The 18515-nt window shown below is 29.4% G+C and overlaps 2 protein-coding genes across 7 annotated transcripts; both read right to left on the bottom strand.

The window, feature by feature from the left end:
- Window positions 1-1799: 1799 nt before the first annotated feature.
- LOC148238390 (putative multidrug resistance-associated protein lethal(2)03659) lies at window positions 1800-8437 on the bottom strand. Of its 6 annotated transcripts, none has more exons than XR_015809284.1 (23): window positions 8318-8437; window positions 7717-7826; window positions 7123-7353; window positions 6856-7063; window positions 6566-6791; window positions 6345-6501; window positions 5754-6270; window positions 5397-5688; window positions 5086-5321; window positions 4906-5016; window positions 4613-4839; window positions 4234-4554; window positions 4049-4175; window positions 3832-3982; window positions 3598-3764; window positions 3424-3538; window positions 3242-3356; window positions 3005-3164; window positions 2742-2928; window positions 2501-2673; window positions 2323-2439; window positions 2046-2259; window positions 1800-1982 (listed from the first exon to the last, which is right to left on the bottom strand). XR_015809284.1 is itself a non-coding variant. In XM_088184200.1 (22 exons), the coding sequence occupies exons 3-22, from the start codon at window positions 7347-7349 to the stop codon at window positions 1938-1940; spliced, it is 4152 nt and encodes a 1383-aa protein (XP_088040326.1). In that variant the 5' UTR covers window positions 7350-7367; window positions 7717-7826; window positions 8318-8437; the 3' UTR covers window positions 1800-1937. The 6 variants fall into 6 exon arrangements, 2 of the variants coding, with proteins under 2 accessions (XP_088040326.1, XP_088040319.1); XR_015809283.1 differs by having other exon boundaries at window positions 3424-3512; XR_015809282.1 differs by having other exon boundaries at window positions 3242-3393; window positions 3463-3764.
- Window positions 8438-10578: 2141 nt separating this feature from the next.
- On the bottom strand, window positions 10579-16298 carry LOC148238389 (phospholipase DDHD1-like). Its single transcript, XM_088184238.1, has 11 exons — window positions 15858-16298; window positions 15425-15782; window positions 15285-15360; window positions 15086-15216; window positions 14852-14986; window positions 14639-14780; window positions 14282-14510; window positions 14053-14217; window positions 13802-13992; window positions 13493-13602; window positions 10579-13435 (listed from the first exon to the last, which is right to left on the bottom strand). The coding sequence occupies exons 1-11, from the start codon at window positions 16128-16130 to the stop codon at window positions 12930-12932; spliced, it is 2316 nt and encodes a 771-aa protein (XP_088040364.1). The 5' UTR covers window positions 16131-16298; the 3' UTR covers window positions 10579-12929.
- Between the last annotated feature and the right edge of the window lie 2217 nt (window positions 16299-18515).

Below are 18515 nucleotides of genomic sequence, written 5' to 3'. Positions count from 1 at the left end.
TTTATTTTCAATTTAACAACTGTGACGACTGTTTAGTTCAGGGCTTGAAAATGTCTTCACCATAAAAATATTTTACATTACCAACTGAATTTCAGTTTTGGTGAATTTCTTTCAATCCGAAGATGTTATTTTGCTCTATATGTCAGACGTGTTTATTTTAATAAAATAAAAAAATATTTATGCTAGTTCATTGTGCTAATGAATACGTAAAGTCATCTTATTCATGTCTGCGTCTGAAGGATTCAATGGTTTAATTCTGGTTTCAGACGTCGAGCCGAAAAGTCTTCTCCGTTTGTCGATGGTCGGCGGCTCTTCTTGTTTTCAAGTTCGTACGAACTCAGTAAGTACAAGTCAGAGAGCATAGATTGAAGTTATTGATTTGGACTCTGTGTATCCGTTTTTATACACATGAGATAGGCTTAGTGCTCGGCCACTTTTTTTTTGCTGCCACGGCCCATTACGAATATTGGTGGTATAATCGAGTGTGTTGATCCTCGTTCGGTTTTTGTTACTTTTGTTGTATTAAAAATAACGAAGTAGCAATCTTTATTCGTATGGCTATTTCGTAATGTAAGTATTGTATATGTATAGTAAGCAGAATCACATTTTAGCAATCTTTTCGCCTATGTAAATATCATATCTCATGCATTTAAGATCTAAATAATCATATTAGGTTTACATTTCTATACAATTGATCTTAATATCATACAAATATTATCAACTCTATCAATGTCCATTTATTATCTGCTTGCATTACAATTAGTTGTATTAGTATATGGAATCATAAAAAATCGTTATTTTATCCACAATTCAAAATTTTATACGTTTTTTACAATACGGTCAATATTTTATGTTATAACTCGTTTATAACACCTGTATTTTTGGAGATAGTAAACAATAAGCATTATGTGATAGATGAAACCTTATACAAAACCAGTAATATAATACAATTATTGTTATCGTATAAATATTTAGGTTACATCATTTGACTTACGTATTTCATCATATCAATGCACCTTATCTAATTACAAAACTCGTATTCAGCTCAGTCCATGAAACCCATATTTCAGTAAATTTTTAATATTACTCAAGATAAAAAGCAAATATGCATAGCGTTTTTTTATTATTTATTTAACCCTTTTAACGCGAATCATATCATATCGCATATTCTTTAAAACATATTATTAGTATTATCATTTGAGGTAAAACAATGAAATAAATAAATAATATAAACCACATTTGCGTGTGAGTATAAATTCATAAGTGAGAATTTCATTATTGTGTACACTCGGTGATTTGAACATTGATATTGTTTATCTTCCCCATCAAAAAGAATACGTGATGTTTTTCGGCCTTGTTAATAAAACACATAGGAATGCCGTTTTATCAACGATCGAAGGACCAGCGAAACACTTAAATTAGTTAAATAATTTATATTTATTCATCTAATTGTTTGATAGCAAATCGCCTTACTTCCGCGTCCGTATATTATGGAACCCAGCGGTATAAGACCGAGCGAAAGTCTTCCGCTCGGATTGGTCAAAGCAGATCTTGACCATAGTAATGTTTTTAGTGGGTATGTCCCAAATAAATAAGAACAGATACTTTTATTCGTCTCTAATTATTTTTAATACAATGAAAACAATTTGTCTGTAGATTAAATATTAAAATATAAGCTCTTATTATTATAACTATAATTGTTAATAGTTAAATTGTATTGAACATTTAAAAAGGTTTTGCGCTAAATGAAATATCAGACGCGCTGAGGAAATAATTTATATACTACACATACGCATATAAAGATTATGTTTGCGACTATTTATTGATAAATAATATAATTTCATATTAACATATATAAACTTATATCCAATTATAAAAATACTTAATGGGAATATGATCCTGCATCGCACGCTTCAATATTTTCATGTCCATTATATTTAATTTGAGTAAGTCTTCTTCTTTATATGTTTTAAATTATAATTCTGAAAATAAAATTTATTTTATAGTATATTAGTAAATTAGTGGGTTAATAAATATGGTTATACCTCTTCAGCCATTTTAAAAAGCGCATTAAATGTCGTTTGTCCGGTTTGTTCACACAACATTCTAAAAATACCACTCTGATGTTTTTCGCACAACTCTTCAGTATTCAATACATCTATTGGCTCTTCTTCAATCATCAATCCATTCATAGGAGGATTGAGAACAAAACTATTTGTTAAAAGCTCATATGGATGTCCATATTCGACAGCTTGACCCCTAAAGATTGAAACCCACATAATAAAATTAAATTATATACTTCATAGAAACCATGTAACTAACCTATCCATGACCAAAACTTTATCCGAATCCATTACGGTTTGCAGTCGGTGAGCGATGGTTAATACTGTTTTATCACTAAACTTTTTTCTGATTGTTATTTGTATTAGTTTATCAGTTCTGAAAAAGATGTTTAATTGAAATTGAAAAAATAATCAAATTAAATAGATATATCACATACTCTAAATCGACATTTGCCGTTGCTTCATCCAATAGCAAAATATTACTCTGTTTCAATATAGCTCTAGCTAAGCAGAGTAATTGACGTTGACCTGACGAAAAATTAAGTCCTCCGTCGACCACTTTCATATTGAGACCTTCAGCCATTGTCATAATGTAATTTTTTAACTCAACCTAAATATGTTAAAGTTTATGATAAATTGTATTTGGAACTTTATATTTAATATGCATATTTAACATACCTCCTCCAAAGCTTCCCATAATTGACTGTCACTAAAATTACTCCACGGATCCAAATTATCACGCAAACTGCCGTTGAATAACATTGACTCTTGTGGTATGATACTCAAAGATGATCTTAATTTGTGAAGGCCAAGAATTTGTGTATCAATATCGTCTATGAAAATAGATCCTTTGAGGTCTGCCAATCTAGATATCATATATTACTATAAATAACTAATTTTAAAAACACTAAATATATGTAATATAAACATGCATAATATACCTGAATAAAGCTGAAATAAGAGAAGATTTTCCAGCTCCCGTTCTACCCACAATTCCAATCTTTTCTCCAGCTTTCACTTTGAAATTGACATTTTTCAAAACAGGTTCTTTATTTTTTGATTTATCGTATGTTAAATAAAGGTTTCTTATTTCTAAATCACCTATTATAAAAAAAAAACAATATAATTAGAGTTATGATTATTTATGAGCTACCTTAAATTTATTAAATGCAACCAACCCTTTTCCGGCCATTTATCAAAATCACGTCCAGGATAATTACTATTGAAGGATTTAAGGTCTGTCTCAAGAGGAGGTTCTGAGGGTAAATTTGCATATTCAACTACCCGTTCGACCTTTAAAATATCTCACCAATTATTTTTTAATATAAAACTGAAAGGATATTTTCATTGTTAGACTTACAGATGTCATATGGTTTTCAAATTTAGCAGTTTGTCTCACCCCTATCTGACACATTCCAATCAGACCCATAGCTTGAGTAACGGCTAATCCTACATTGCCACCAAATGTATTAGAACTGATCAAAATAAAACTATAGGTCACTACTGCCAAATATAATGAGCAAATTATATCCACCCAAAATCCAAACGCTCTTTCTACAGCGAGACTAATAGCCCACACAGATGTATGAAAATCCTGATGTCTATCAAACTCTTTTATCAGTAATAATTGCGAACCACGTGAACGGATTGTATCCAGTCCATTAAAAGTTGCGTTAACATGAGTAAAAGCAGGAGATCGGGCTAATATTAATAAAAAAAGTTTAAAGAAATGTTTTTACAAATACGTACTAAATAACCACATACTTACATATTCCTTCAAGTCTTTTAATGCTACGACTCGTGGCTAGATATATATATCTGATGATCAAGAGAAAGATGACGATAAAAGCAGTTGGAATCAGTAGCCAAAAATTTACAATGCACACAACAATCAAAATTGCAACAACTTCTAAGAGAAACTATTGAGAATAATATAATATATATAAAATTGTAATTGAACATTTAAAAGCATGTTATGTTCTTACCGAAAGACAATCGTTTAATACTGACGGTATCAGCAAATCAACATTACCAATATCTTTGGCAAATCTATTTAAAATCCTTCCTGAAGCATTATTATTAAAAAAACACATAGTCGCTCGAGATAAACCCCTAGAAGTAAGCAATCTTAAATATAAAACTAATATTATGTTAAAAATTTGAAACAAACCTAAACATTTTATCGTGCAGATTTATCGATGCTTGGATGCACATGTTGAAAAGGAAAATCAATTTAGTCAACGTAAAGAGTATATTGATGACCAAAATGATGGAATATATGTAAACACTTTCGCTTCTGCTTAAAAATAATGGATTATAACCGAGAAACGCTAAATTCCAACTGTCCGGTGTCCAGAACGAATAAGATTCGTCATCCTTATTAGTAGCGTTAACATTGGCGTTATCCTCGATAAATGCTGCATAAGATTTATTACTGGACGTCAAATTCAATTTAGTGTAAGTAGAGTTTGACAATTCTTCCATATTCACCCTATAAAAAATATAGATAAATAATAAATAAATTATTCATGTAAGTTATTGATACCAACCATTTACTGATCCATACGTCGCAGGCAGAACGCATCACTTGAGAAGTGCAAAACAAGATGATGAGCAATATTATAGTTTTCAAACTACCGCTGCAGTTGAAGTAAGCTTTATAAACATCCATGTCTACTGAGCCGACCGCTTGTCCCTCTTCTTCAATATCTGGAGTAAAGGATGTTAAAGAATTCGCTGAACTAATTGAAGTTTTTCTTTGAATAACATGGTGCTCCTGAGAAAGAACAGTGATTAATATATTTGTAGGAATATGTATCTATTTATCTACGATCATATTAACTTCTATCTCTCCTTGCTGTTCATTTTTTTTCTGCTCAGTAACAGTAGCAAATAAATCATCACTGTTATATTGTGAATTTTTAAATCTCTCATACGTATCTTGGAATACAATCTATAAACGTAATAAGGTGAATTATCAACTCTGTGATGAAAAAATGAAAATAAATGAACCTGCACAAACTTTCATAGCATCCATAACATAGATTTTATTAGCCTCTTGTAGATGTTGTACTTGGTGAGTAACTAGTATAACAGCTTTGTTTTTCAAGAATCCTCTAATACAAGAATTAAGCAAAGCACTTGCAACATGACTGTCGACCGCAGACAATGGATCATCCAGCAAGTAAATATCAGCATTTTTATATACGCATCGTGCGAGAGACACTCTAGCTCTCTGACCTCCAGACAATAATACGCCTTAATAAAGTTAAGAATAAATTTAACAATGTATCAAAAAATAAAAATACGTAAGGATGACAAAGAACAGCTTACCGCGTTCACCGACTATTGTTTTATCACCATGCGGAAACATTTTAAAGTCCGATTCCAACTGACAACATTTTATCACTTGTCTGTATCTGAACTTATCCATCTTTTCATCAAAAACTATATTTTGCCGAACGCTGGCTTCAAACAACCACGGAGTTTGACTACAATACGAAATGGTACCGTTGATTATCAACGAACCGGATTCAATAGGAACTTCCTTTATTATGGTATTAAGTAATACACTTTTTCCAGATCCCACTTGTCCAATGACTGCCACAAATTCACAAGATGAAACCTACAACATAAAATTAAAAATTAAAATACTTAATCACTATAAAAGATATTTATTTAATATCTTACATTAAGCGATATGTCTTGTAATGCAATAATACTTTTTTCAATAACTGTTTCAATATCTGAATGTAACTTCCAAACGACATTGACATTCTTCATTTCAATAAAAGGTCTTTCTAAAGCAAGATCCGATACTATGGTGGAATTTTCTAGCACGTTCAATTGAAAATTATTTGTTGAAGTATCACTTATATAATTTAATATACTTTGATTTTTTACATTGGTTTCATTGTTGATTGATAGAACTCCAATCTCTGGCATTAATAAAAATTCTTCTATCCTCTGAATTGACACATAAGCATCCATAGCAAACATAATGGAATTTGGAAAGCATTGAACCACCGACACTCTAATTAACCCGTATAAAGAGAACAACACAAATACTTTAGCAGCTGTTACTTGATTACCCATCAATATGTATGATATTATGCTTATGAAAATTGAAATTTTATCATTTATTTGTATACAAGCTTGCATACAAGCCTTTATCGAAGCCATGATTCGTAGAATATCCATTTCTTTTCTATAACGACAATTATATATATATAATATAAAACATTAAGGTTAATTAAATCTATGATTAACATTTTGACTCACTTCCTTGCAACTTTGATAAAATTATTAAAACAATACTCCCATGCGTACATTTTTATTATTTGTATACCTTGAATGACTTCGTTCATCATTTTAATGCGGAAATCAGTTTTAAGAGAAAATTTTCGTCTATATGTTGCAAATAACTGACTTAACCAAACTGTAAACATGCAAATATAATAATATAATAAATTCATGTATTTGGTTACATAAATAAATCTTACCTTGCAGTGGAATAAAGAAGAGAAGGAATGCAACTCCAATGAGAGCTGAATAACCAATGTATAAATATATCAAATATATAACTACGATCCCTTCTATCGGCGATTGCCATATATCCATTAAATATATACCACACATATCAAATCTGTAGGCATCGTTTGTCATTAGGTTAATAGTTTTACCATTGATGTTTACATCTGAACTAATCCGTAGATTCAATCGTAACAGCTAAAGAAAGACATATTTATAAGTAACATAACTAATGGATTGATTGAAATGAATAAGAATATACCTTTCTGTATATTAAAGAACAACAAGATAAACGCATCTGCATACTTGAATAGAGCAATTGAAGTAAGATTGGATGCCGCAAGGTGACAGTGAATAGAGACGTAAATACAACACCGGAAGCATATAAATAAGCTTGTTTTTCTGATATTTGGGTTTGACCTAGTGTAAAATATGATATAAGCATGCCAAGACATAGAGGCTGCAGCAATCTGTAAATATAAAACTGTTGTAGATATAATAAAAAAAAATATTAAAAATATTCAATTACCTCAAAAAAAGTTTAACTATGGAATAAGTTATACTTATTATTAAGATCTTTTTGCCATACACCTTCATTAAGACCCTTAAGAGCGATGGCTTTATCTTCTTTAACTCTTCCATCCATACCTTTTCTAATTTATTAGATATTCTACTCGATATATGAGAATCCAACGGTCGATACAAATCGTCAAATTTGAGATGGTGTTGTAATCCTCTTGTGAACAGCCCACGCATCCACCTGGAAACGACAATCTGAACTTTAAATATTTAAAATAAATCATACAAAATAGTTAAATCATTCATAGTGAGTTATATGCAGCATTACATTTTAAATTATCTTTATCATTTTTCAAAAAAAAATGCAGAGTTTTTGTACAATGGAAGATAATTTATTATACTGTATGTTTTTTCCACATATGCTGATGTCATCTATTGTGATGCTTGCTATTGTAAACATGTGTACTCTCAACGACTCTGTTAACTATTTAATGATAATAAAGTTTCTGTCTAACTTATTCTGTGTTTAATGAATAAATAAAATTTTATTCATTTTGGATAATTATGATTATTTTTTTATATTATTATAAAAAACAAAATATACCAATATGTGAACAGAGAAGTGTAACTGGCGTGAACTTGAGGACTTTCTTTCTTCTCATGACTGAAAAATCCTGGATCCATTAGTCTTCTATAATAGAATGCAAAAATATCCTGGAAGAAAGTAACATCAAATTAAAATAAAATCAGAAATTTTAATTCCACCTAATTATCCTGGATTTTTATATTTCATTTTAACCTTACACTAATATGTATTAGAGTAATATGATTAAAGTTTTTATTTTAACCTTTATATATAGTATATAATCGCATAAATTAAGACAGCGTTGAATAGTTCCATTTCAAACATTTTGCAAGGAACTTGTCATTGCAACATACGAGCTAATCATAGGTAAGTCAATCTTAATCGCATATGCACATACATTATATTGATTTATTTTCATATCTCTATAGACTACTTTTTAATACGGTAAAATTTTAGACAGTATTTAATTATTATAAATGAATTTATAACATTACATATTTGATACACGAATAAACACTAGACGTTTATTTCTTCACAAATGTAAAGTTTGATTATGTAAATCATGTCAATAATTATATAATAGCATGCCTTAAAGTAGTTTTTCTTTTCTAATGCTCACTTTTCAATGTTCTGCAATGATTCTTTTTATGTTATCAACTCTGACCAAAATGAGTAGCATTCCAATAAAAACGCACAGAAATTAGAATGGAGCTACACCTTTCAATACTAAAGCGCTACTGGCTGTGTCCTTGCTGCTGAGAACGTATTTATGTGTTGCCCAATTAAATAATTACAATTAAAACTGAACATTTTCCTCTTTGCGCTTAGCGCATTTCGACTTTTCTCTGTAACTATTTTAAGAAACAGTCTCAATGTTACATTATCTAGTTTGTATATCGATTTTATATTCTAAATAAAAATAAAAACATTAATATTTTTTTAAGATGCAATCTTATCAATTAAAGAACCTTCATAGTTTACGATGCAACCGTATGATAATAAATAATACTGCAACACACATTGTTTAATAGTATTTAGCTAAGCCATATATAAAATTTACAGCAGAAGTGTTTTAGCTTTATTCTTATTCTAAATATATTTGCTACTATATTATATATCTATAATTTAGAATATACAGTGTAATCTCGACTCACGAGTGACTTGTTTTTCGAGATACGAGCAATTTTTCCACATACGAGCAAAAAAACGTATTACGTGACTAAGAAATAATTAGTATATATTTACCGTTTCTATTGCCATTAATATATTTTATTTTTCTCCATTGAAATGGATTTATGGCATTTTAATTCATTCTAGTGGGGAAAATTGATTTGACATTCGAGTATTTTGAGTTACGAGCTCAATCACGAAATGAATTAAAAACTCGTACCATAAATTATTTTATATGAAGTACATTATTGGTTTAAGTAAGTATAAAGTGACTATCTGTATTAGATATTTGAGTCTGAACTTGTACAAAATAATTATTACTTATTGCCGATGATAAGATTTGATAATCAGTGTGTATTTCTACATTTAAATTCTTGTTCTACAGTATATGTTACATTAAAAATGTGAAATATAAAATAAACTATGCTTATAATTAAAATCTTTTTAGGTTGCCAAATTGGTTGACAAAAAGTAAATTTATTATTTAACAATTAAATATATTTTTGGAGTTGTTTATTATTTTATATTCTAATAATGGAAACTTGAGAAATATATCATGAAAACATTTACTACGTAAAATGTGTGTCTCACTTCTCACTTCGTCTATTGTGGGGTCCGATTTATTTGGTTGGTCATGAGCCAGGTGCCACACTGGCAACATTGGGACTAACTATTAACAAAAAAATAAAAGCAGGATGTTTTGGTGAAATTGATTACAAAAAACAGCATTGAAAAATATTTATTCTCCGCTGAAAATTTAATAGGGAATGTCTGTGTAGGGATGAACAAATTAGGCTGACACAATTTATGGATAATATTCCAGCATAATGAGATATTTAACATTCAACATAAGTATTTCAGAGCTATTCAGTATATCATATAAAATTAAACCAGCCCAAAAATATAGATGCATTGATGTGGTGTAAAGAGAAGTGACTTAAGTTTTTAATTACCATTGTGCCTGGAAGATTAAAATAAGTGATTGTTACATAATTATAATTCTGATTGATCATCACTTATTGTGATTTCCCAGATTTTCTTGATCTCGCGGACGAATATCGTGATGATTAATTAAAATCAAGGTATGACTTGCATATAGTTTATAACAATACTCTTCATTCGATAATAAAAAATAGATTATTAGTTTAAAGCTAACACTTTCAAAATAACTAACCATTCCAAATTATCTTCTCTCTTGAAGAAACTAAAATATATTTTTGAGGTATTCATCGTATTTGCTGTTCAAATCTTTTGTAGAGCTCTTATTAATTTCAAAAGCAGCAATTCACCTATTAATAATCATTGTCTCCAACTGTAGTCATCCAGCTTCTTAATACACTGGCATTTGTAAAGGTTTTTGTATTTTTTCTCATTAAATTATAACCACAAACGTTTTGTTTTATATTCCTATTTTTTATTATTATTGAATTTAGCTAATAAGTAATTGTTAACATAAAAATGGTTATAAATCAGTATCATATATAATTAGTATGCCTGTAAAATTATTTATATTATTGAAATAAAAGTATTAATTTTTTTTTAAATAAAATAATTAATATTTCATGTTTTTTTTTATTTTTTTCTATAGTTTTATTCAATAGTTTTGATCTATTGAATTGACTAAAGATAAAAACATTATTTATCTTTTCCAATAAGTTGTGTTTTTTATCTTTGATGTGCAATTAATATTACAATAAAAAAACATTTTGATTTGTTTTAGGGCTTTAATTATGTAAAATTGATTAAATTGTACAATTTATCATTAACACACACACTGGACGCACAGTAATAAACTATCACATTTTCAACAGTACATTTTGTTACCAGAGCAATCTATCTTGTTTAATTACATTATTGAATATAAGATTTATAGAAAGAATTGTTTGAAAAAAACAAATCATAAATGTAATAAATTTTATTTATGAATGATGAAAAAATCACAGAAATACTAATTCACAACGTAACTATCAAAACTATGTTCATTAACACCAATCTATTGTTTGTGCTGTAAGCTATAAATTTAATTGTATTTCTACCGAACACTATGACAATTTTGCAAAGGGTAGAAATAGTTACGTCATCGGTTCAAATGGAATGAAATATTTTATAAGCTAAGCTCAAACACGACTAAACAATAAAACTATGCGACTCTCATTTGGTGTATTGTTTCAGTCAAAATCTTATGAATAATAAATTTGCATATAGGCGAAGAGTATCATAATAAAAATATGGAAAGTTATAATGGCACAGCCCAAAATAAAATTGTTTAAATAAATATAAAATTTACTCTGTTCCGACTAAAATAACGCATGCTACTTATCGATGCAATTTTTGATGATTGAACGAATAACGATCTGAAAGCTCTAATGGAATGAATTTATTACTATACCTTAAGTTCTTAAAGATTTTCGATTATTTTGAAAACGATCGTAATTTCTATTATTGTCGGGACAAAATTTATATTGTATTTTACTTATCGATAAGGCATACTCGCAACAATCAAAGTGACATTGTTAATAACAATTCTCAACATTACAATCTATAAGGACGACGCCGTTTCTCATATTTTGATCATTCGATCGATGTATTTCGAATAAATTTGTATATTTAATTAAACTAATTTTAATACATTATCTATAAAGATATTAAAGAGTAGAATTAAGAAACATCACAATTGAATCACAAATAAAAATAACTAATGATTAGGGCTTAAGATAATTAAAAACGCCTCTCATGTTTATGGCAGATCAAGAAAATACACTCATCCCTTGATTTACACTGTAGAAACGTTCCAGGAAATATTGCGAATATCGAGGCATAAAACGATCAAATAATATTTATATGTACTTTTTAACGTTTTTTTAAATTATAAAGTAAATGAGCAAAGACTTCAACGACACAAAAGCACTCTAAAAAGCAACTCAAGACACTGCATGGGCAGTGGAAGAGGTTCCAGATGTAGGTCAATTGCATGAAGTGGAAGTAAGACAATACCTATTTGTTTGTACATCACCAAATATTTTTGATTTGAAGTATTAAAAAAACTGTTTTTTATAACTGTATAAATTGAGAGATATGTGTATTCATTTTTTAATATATTATGCATTATTTTTTCAAATGTAAGCTAATAATACACATTTTTAAGAATCTAAAGCTCTTTAATTAAAGCTAAAATTATACGCTTATCTCAACTTATTTTCGAGAAAATTAATCGTTTTTCTACATATGCTTTAACGTAATAATAAAACATAATTTTTATCATTTACTAGTATTTTGTATATTGAAAAATCAACCGAAAGTTAATAAAAAATACTATTAAAAAGTATTATTCTAATCCTAAATATTTATGAAATTATTGTTGTATTTTATAAAAACATGCGTATATTTCATTACCAACTTTAAATTTGTACTCTATATCATATTATTGCAGCAAAAATTAAGTGTTAAAAAACGAAGAATGTAGCCGAAAATTTACGATATCTACAAAACAAAACTTGATTTGTAAAAAGTAATGATAGAAGTTGAATCAGTGTGTAATTTTACAAATTAATCCAATTATCTTATATTTGTGGCAAAATTATTTTATTTAATTTTCATATAAATTTGAATGAGAATTGAGGTATGACTGACTCATATTTTTTGAAGAAAGGCGTTTTTAAATTAATCCCATAATTTGTATTGTAACAATTAATTTACTATAAAAACAATAATATAATTTAACAACTAAAATAATTATAATATAATATAAATCAGTGCATTTATTATTATTTTTTTAAATTTGGAGAAAACCCATTATTTATATGAGAAAATTTGTTCAAAATATATTTTTATTTAAATATAATAATCATAAGTTAATGGAATATTTTGGACTAGTTTTATTAGTACAATTGAGGAAGACCAAAAAAATATTTTAAAGATCAAATTTACTATCAAAGAATTTTGAATGACCCATATTTCATGTGATTTTAAAGTCAAACTGAAATATTTCTCTACACAATAAATTTCAAATAATTTGTACTAGTATCTTTGGGTACCCTAATTTTTGATCAGCTATAAAACGGTCACGTAGAATTATCCGACGCATGATCACACTCTCCGTCGCTATTCACTTCGACGAACAAACGAGACAATATAAAATAAGCGACGTCGTAGTTATTCCAATAAGTCGTGTGAGAAGTTATGGCCCAAATGTAGTTATTCGTTATGAAAGAATCCCGTAGCGTGTAATCGATTCTGTAAGGAAGTACGTCTTCAGGATTTTGCTCGTTGTCTTCCGAAGTAACTTCCACTTTTACTTTACTATAGCCATCGTCCAAAACTTGATCGCAAACGTCGAAATTTGGATCGCCGTCATTATCGTAGCCATCTAAATCGCTCGATTCGATAAACGGTTTATTTACGTTATCCATGTTTGGGGTTATGGACGGCTTTCTGTTTAAGTCTGTAGTTTTGATCTTCAATGGAGATTCGCTAATATCAGGATTTTGAGAATTGGAAGCTGTGATCGGCGAATTAGTTTCTGAACGCTGCCACGGATGTTTCACGTATGACCAAATCCTCCACGGACCTAGATTTATAAATATTTTGATAGATAAGGATTAGAAATATATATGGGAATCTTTACCTTTAGCTGGAGATGCTTGCGAACCGGGACTTGTAAGAGGTGCTGAATAATGAGCAGGAATCACCAATGGAGAATGTTTTGCTAACCAGCTCGCAAAAAGAGGTTCCAATCTGTTAAAAAAAACATATAATAATTATTTTTATATATACGTTGACAAGAGATGATAAAATATATAAATATAAATAAAAAGATAGATTTTAAAAACGCTTATAAGAAAGTAAAAAATTTAATCTCAGGTTTTCCAGTTTCATCTAGAAAATTAGACACCTACGAGACGTAAAATTATTTATAAATAAATAAATAAATCACCTATATGCAACAGGATCTGATAGATGAAATATATTGTATAGACGAGTATTAAACCCAGCTGGTAAGATACGAGGTTGCCCAGGCCTCGGTTGCCTCAAAGATAAAAATACTCCTAATGGAGAACCGAGACAAAAGAGATTCTGTAGTTGAAACAGCAATTTACAACCGCTGCTCTGCGTCGGTTCTTCGACCTGAAACATAAAAAAAAATTTAGCACATTATAAATATATATAATAGCTCGCAATACATACATTAGTGCATCGTTCGCATCCCATTTGGTATCCCGTTATTACGTCATATATTATAACGCAACCGAGCGAATGAGCAACCGCACTGAAGTGACCTTTATAATTTGGATTTCTAGTCATAAACTTTGTATATAGTCTATTAAGCTCGGAAGTCAAATCATCTTGGACCTATAATAAAGCAATTGATTAATATTACATCATATTTTATATACAAAAATATATTATCTCATACTTGTTTGCCATAAACTGGACTCGTGTAATACATAACATCCATAGCGGCATCGTTAATAGCTCTCCGTAAAGCTGGAGCACCCATAGGAGCTGCGGCTGCCAATAATTCTGCAGCATCTCCGCGTTCTCCGGCTCTCCAACGCGCCGGAAACAATTCGGCTCTGCCTTTATTTTCTCCAGTGCCACAAATCGGATATTGTGATCTTAACCAATCACAATTTGTTCGTAAACTACAAAGCGATAATATTATTAATAAAAAATATAATTTAAATATTAACGAACACCTCGAATATTGTTGTATTTTATTAAATCAGACTTATTACTATCGATATAATTTTTTAATTGAATATATATTTACGCGTTCGTGTTTCTTATGATTCTTCCAGAATCCATCTTTTGTCCAATTCCGTGTATTACAAAGACAACGTGTGAAATTTCCGGTGGTCTCTCCGAAGCTGTGGCTTTTTTACGATATCCTCTTTTCAATTTATATCCAGTGGCTGTTTAAATATAATTTAAGCATAAGATATAAAATAAATATAATATCAACATTATTTTAATAAATATTTACACTGATAGAATCCGAGCTTTTGAGTCACACTTCTCACGAGTTGTCTCGGTGCTCCGCCCCAATATAGAAATATTTCAGCTGCAGATATCCATTCAACGTGAAAGTCAGTGAAGTGATGTGAATGAATAGCAGAACCTTAAAAATTAAACAATTTATATATTGTCACAAAGATTAAATAATTATATTATGTGTATTTCAGCAATAATCTTAATAAAATATTTAAAATATATTTACCAGCTTGTATTTGAGATTTTTCGTTTGAGTCAATATTTTTCTTTGAGAATAGTCGTAAATGTTCTTCCTCTAAAACTTCTCCATAGCATCCTTCCAGTGGTTGCCAACTTCCATCGTAAAAATACAAGCCACTATAAAATAAAAATTCAAATGAATGTTTAAAATATACAGATACATCACCATAAATATTAATATTCACCGTGTTATAACATATTGTTCGCCAGGCCAGTAAATAGATTCACAAGTCATTGCCGTTAAATCAACTTCATACATTCCTATGATAATAAAGAACATAAATAAACACAACTAATGACTATTTCATCAATTAAGACACAGTACCTCCTCTAACACTAATAATATATTTAATTTTATTCGCTTTAGCATCATCGTCCTCCACATCTTCGTTGTTTAAATCATCGTTGCGCAATTTGACCTCCTCTTTCTTTGCTTTTTTAACAGGCGACTCAGCTAAATCGTCTTTTAGATCTTTTTGAAGGTTCAACTCAGAATGAACGTTCACAAACGCACCATCGCTCCCAACTCCGACTTTATCTAAATGTATAATATCATCTTCGGCCTCCAAATCAGGCTGAGACTCCGCTTTTAAATCTCTATACTTATTTTCGATCAACAGCGAATCATATCCATCGAATTCACTCCATACTTTTTCATCTGTGGCCTTATAAAACCATCTAACCTAAAATTTTACCAAGAGAATGCAAATGTATATACTATATGTATGCGTACATTATTTATTTATTTATATATTTACTTTTTCGGGGCTGATAGTCTCAGTACAGGACAGATTTTCCTGACTCGTGTCCCAGTGTTGCGCAGTCGGACCATTGTCTTCTATTTCAGCGAATATTGACACCTCTTCGACTTTTAACTCCTCGTCGAATTCTTCATCGTTATTGTCGTTTTTAGATATAGTGGTTATGACTTCTTCCGTTTGAACGTTGACAAAGTTTTGACATTTTTGCATTTCCGCATTGCTTTGTTCGTTTGTATTGTAAAAACGCGAAAGTAATTTTTGATAATTCATAATCAGACGCAATTAGCAATAAAAATGGCGTTGAAATGAAAGTGAGAGTTAAACGAATACGTGGCGCTTAAAATTGTTCATCTTAAGCAAATAAAAGAGCGTTAATCTAAACAAGGAAAACTAATTAGGCGTATGTCATCGATAGCGGATGACAGCTGTCATCGTAGCATAGACAATGGCCATAGACAATATTAAAGGCTAAAAATAAATTAAATATTTACGAAAAATTTAATTATTTACATAAAAAAAAAAACAATGTATATACTGTATTGTGGTTCAAATATTTATACTCTAATTAAAGCTTTATTTATAAATTATAAAATTTGTTCGATATTACCCTAATTGTATCATACATAATTTTAAAATTGAATTTAAAATTTCGAAAAGAGATCATCTCGCTTTTTTTAAATAAACTTTTTTGCTTTTTTTTTGTGTACACGTATAAACTAATGTTCAATGAGCAAAGAGGTCATCTATCTGGTTTTCATAGTGGAAAAAACATATGTTTTGAAATAAATTTCAAAAAGGTTTCATCTCACCGAGAAATGCGTTAAAAACACTTAGCACATATGACATGACCAACCAGTCAAGGAGTGTGGTTTGTTTATGATATTTGGGACTATACTATTTTAAATATCGTCGTTCTTTATATTAATAAAATATCTGTAAATTTGCACATTAAGCAAATATCATACAGCACATTATTTTTTCAATAATGACATCAAATACGGATTTTTTGGGCAAAGTAGCATAAGCTAATATATGGGATTTCAGTAACCAAATGGTTAAATTAAACTCTAGTTGTTCTAAAATAGCATAACTGGCCGCGCAAAGAAACGCTTCAGATACTTACACCATAATGATTACATTACAATTAAATCAAATGGCTCTTTGTCTTTTAGTTTTCTTGACGCAAAAATAACTTATTTTTGTTCAAGCTTTCCATTTTAAAATCAATAGTTGTGAGAGCTTAAAAATATTTGTAGTCAGATTATAACCAATGCGACGCTTATAATCCGACTATTCAAATAATTAAATATGGAATAAATTCGCCCTTTTTTTTATCTACTTATGATTCGAATATTTGTAAAGCTATTTAATATATTTTTTAATTTTAATAAAATACCAACAACTGACAGTTTTTGTGTGTGAGAAAAATGCAGGTAGTCACCCACTCCCCCCTAATGAATTGCTGCATTATCTACAACCCAATCGTGTTCTTTTTGTTTTGCGAAATGTATCTTCTTATTTTATATTATACACACAATGCTTTATTATTTTGTGGGGGCCTATTTATATATGTATTTATTTTATTATAGCCAAAACCTTGGTATAGCAACACTTTGGTAACACTGACATGACGGCGGCACATTATTTTGGTGGACTTCGACGGGTAGAGAACATTCATTGTAATAACATGTAAATCACATACTTTACAATAAATAATACTGCATCAGCTTAATTTGCGTCTAATTTCCACCTGTTCACCAAAATTTTTAATTTAAAGTAAATATTTCTGAATGTTTTTTTATAATGCAACATTTTGGGTGTATGACTTTCCTTCATTATTTGAACTGTATTTTTTGATTATTCATAACTTAACAAATAATTTTTATCAGTAGGCGCATTCGTGTTTTGCTTACAGTGATACATTCTTAGATTAACTAGGTTATTGAGTTTCCCCTGGCTTTTTGTTGTAAGGTACAAAAACAACAAACAGAAAACTATGATTATAATTATAAAATATTCATACTGCATTTTCACTTCCAAATATATTAACAACATTAAAAATACTTTTATAAAAAAAATATATTTAAGATCAACATCGGCCTTATATTATATTTATATATATAAATAAAACATGTTTCTGATAAAAAAAATATATGTATGTATAAAAAACATTTAATAGTTCAAAATAAACATTTATATATTAGATACTCTGTTATTTGTAATGTAAAATTAATAAATTTTTACATTTCATTTTATGAATATAAAATCTAATATGTACATAAATGTAAATAGTTACTTTCTTTTTCGAATTATTCTTTAGACAATTAACTCAAAACATTCTTAATATAACTCTATTGAAAGCCAAAGAATGTCAAATAATTTGGTCAATCAAAGATTCATTCGGTCTGTAGGATTTATATTGTTACGTGAGCCTGTGTGGGGCAGTTACATCAGAGCACCCGAGCGTGGCGACCGATGGGCCCTTTTCTGCCGAACTGCGCGTGAGTCCCGACGCGGGCGCGAGAGCGCACGGATTGCAACACTATATTGTTACTTTAAAAGTTATTGTGAAATAATTTATGAATTCAGAAATACCACATTAAAAAAATAATTTGTGCACTAGCATTTGCAGTGGTTATTAAATTAAAGTTTGTA

This window comes from Plectrocnemia conspersa, unplaced genomic scaffold, assembly GCF_051122295.1.
Source record: "Plectrocnemia conspersa isolate PC_06_02 unplaced genomic scaffold, ASM5112229v1 ptg000001l, whole genome shotgun sequence".
Classification (NCBI taxonomy): Eukaryota; Metazoa; Arthropoda; class Insecta; order Trichoptera; family Polycentropodidae; genus Plectrocnemia; species Plectrocnemia conspersa.
Note: the sequence above shows the minus strand (reverse complement) of the source record. Positions and strands in the feature narration are given on the sequence as shown.

Coding starts and splice junctions, on each gene's coding strand:
- LOC148238390 (XM_088184193.1), bottom strand. CDS start 7,796: ATGGATCCAGGATTTTTCAGTCATGAGAAGAAAGAAAGTCCTCAAGTT. Junction 3,765..3,831: donor TAAAAGACTTGAAGGAATAT/GTAAGTATGTGG, acceptor TATTAATATTAG/CCCGATCTCCTGCTTTTACT. Junction 3,357..3,423: donor TTGAAAACCATATGACATCT/GTAAGTCTAACA, acceptor GATATTTTAAAG/GTCGAACGGGTAGTTGAATA.
- LOC148238389 (XM_088184238.1), bottom strand. CDS start 16,130: ATGAATTATCAAAAATTACTTTCGCGTTTTTACAATACAAACGAACAA. Junction 14,987..15,085: donor AAAATCTCAAATACAAGCTG/GTAAATATATTT, acceptor TTAATTTTTAAG/GTTCTGCTATTCATTCACAT. Junction 14,511..14,638: donor ATCATAAGAAACACGAACGC/GTAAATATATAT, acceptor ATCGCTTTGTAG/TTTACGAACAAATTGTGATT.